The sequence below is a fragment of the Phalaenopsis equestris genome, unplaced genomic scaffold (genome assembly GCF_001263595.1).
Source record: "Phalaenopsis equestris unplaced genomic scaffold, ASM126359v1 Scaffold000002, whole genome shotgun sequence".
NCBI lineage: Eukaryota > Viridiplantae > Streptophyta > Magnoliopsida > Asparagales > Orchidaceae > Phalaenopsis > Phalaenopsis equestris.
In genome coordinates, this window is record NW_018164444.1 from 20,689,878 (window position 1) to 20,691,413 (window position 1,536).

The 1,536-nt window shown below is 36.5% G+C and overlaps 1 protein-coding gene across 1 annotated transcript; it reads left to right on the top strand.

Annotated features, from left to right (window-relative positions):
- Nucleotides 1–4: 4 nt before the first annotated feature.
- Nucleotides 5–1,129, top strand: LOC110034065 (the record flags this gene model as incomplete). The annotated part of the gene is made up of 4 exons (XM_020738351.1): nt 5–139; nt 242–602; nt 703–938; nt 993–1,129. Coding segments are annotated over 3 exons (672 nt in total), but the record flags the coding sequence as incomplete, so codon positions are not given.
- Between the last annotated feature and the right edge of the window lie 407 nt (nt 1,130–1,536).

A 1,536-nucleotide genomic window follows, 5' to 3' on the forward strand; every position in this document is an offset into this window, starting at 1 on the left:
GCCTCTTCTTGATCGGCTCGACGAGGCCTCCCGCCGCGTGGAGAGAGCCAGAGCTGCTCTCGCCGAGATGGAGAAGCAGGAAGCCGAAGCCCTTTACAGTAAGCAGCTCGTTCTCCAGCTCCAAAGCCGAGAATCCGAGGTTTTCACTTTTACTTTTGTATTCGGTGCTTATACTTAAATCAATCAACTATTTGATGTAATTTATAAAGATTGATTTTATGTTGTTTTTTTCTTTTCCAAGATTGCAGCCGCCCAGAAGGAATTGGTAGAAGCTAGAGGGATGATTGAAGTGTCAGAACGGTATCTTGCGTCCGACGGATCCGATAAAAGCTTCGATTTAACTCGAAATAATGGGATAAAGAGTGAATTTGAGAGATTAGAGTCCATCAAAGCTGCATTAGTGTCATCTAGTATTGGCACTTTGGCCAGCTTGCCTCTTTCTCTCTTCCAAGCAACTAGTTTTACTGTATTTTTTCTTCACACAGCAATCATTTTTATTGGAACTGCTCTTTTTGGAGTTACTTTTCGTTACACAATAAGAAGAGATATTGATAACTTCCAGCTCAAAACAGGAACCTCTGCTGCTTTTGGTATTATCAAAGGTGTAATTTTGGTTATTTCTTTTGTTTTTTTGTTTTTTGTATATATATATATATATATTTTTGTTAACAGGTAATCACTTCGTCCAATCCAATTTTGCAGGGCTTGCTGAATTAGAAGCAGGGAATCATCTGGAGCTAAGCAAGACCAGTTTATCACATTTTATTGATGTTGCATTGTCTGTTTCAGAGAGTTTCATTATATTTTTAGTTGCAGCAATTGCCTTGGACTTTTGTTTCAAGATGAGGATTCTGAGTCCTTTCCCTATAGAGGAGTAGACTGTGTTGATTCGTGTTTGGCGAAAGCTGGCAGCGGTGGTGGTGAGGGAGACGATGGCATTGATTCGTGTTTGGCGAAAGCTGGCAGCGGTGGTGAGGGAGACGATGGCGGCGTCATATGTGGTAGGTTCTTACCATCATGAACTCTAGCGGAGGCTTAATTCATTCTTTAGGGCTTCAAACTTGTAAAAAAGTTTTTTTCGATGAATGAAATTAGGGTCTATTTATAATTTTTTTAAGAGAAGTTTACTTGCATACCACACAATGCTTATGCATTTACATATATAAAACCCAAATTTAGATATTTACAATTATAACTCCTTGGTGTCATAAACCTATGCATGAAAAGATTATTTCACTTTTAAAAATATAGTGATAGTGTTATTTTTGATGTGATGTTAAAGATTCGAGTTGTATTCTTGTAGACATGAATATTTAGTTGTTAGGTATGGAAATACATAAGAATTGTGTTGTATGAATGCAAATGACTCTTTTTTTTAAAAGGTTAATTTGTTTATATCTGTCTCAAATTTGATGCATTTGTAGCTAATCATTAAAGCTCATTGCCATGTTATTGATATATATGCAAATTAGGATTTTATTTGTTATCTTCTTTAGTTTTTTGCATCTACAAGAAAGTTAGGCTTTTTAGATGGAT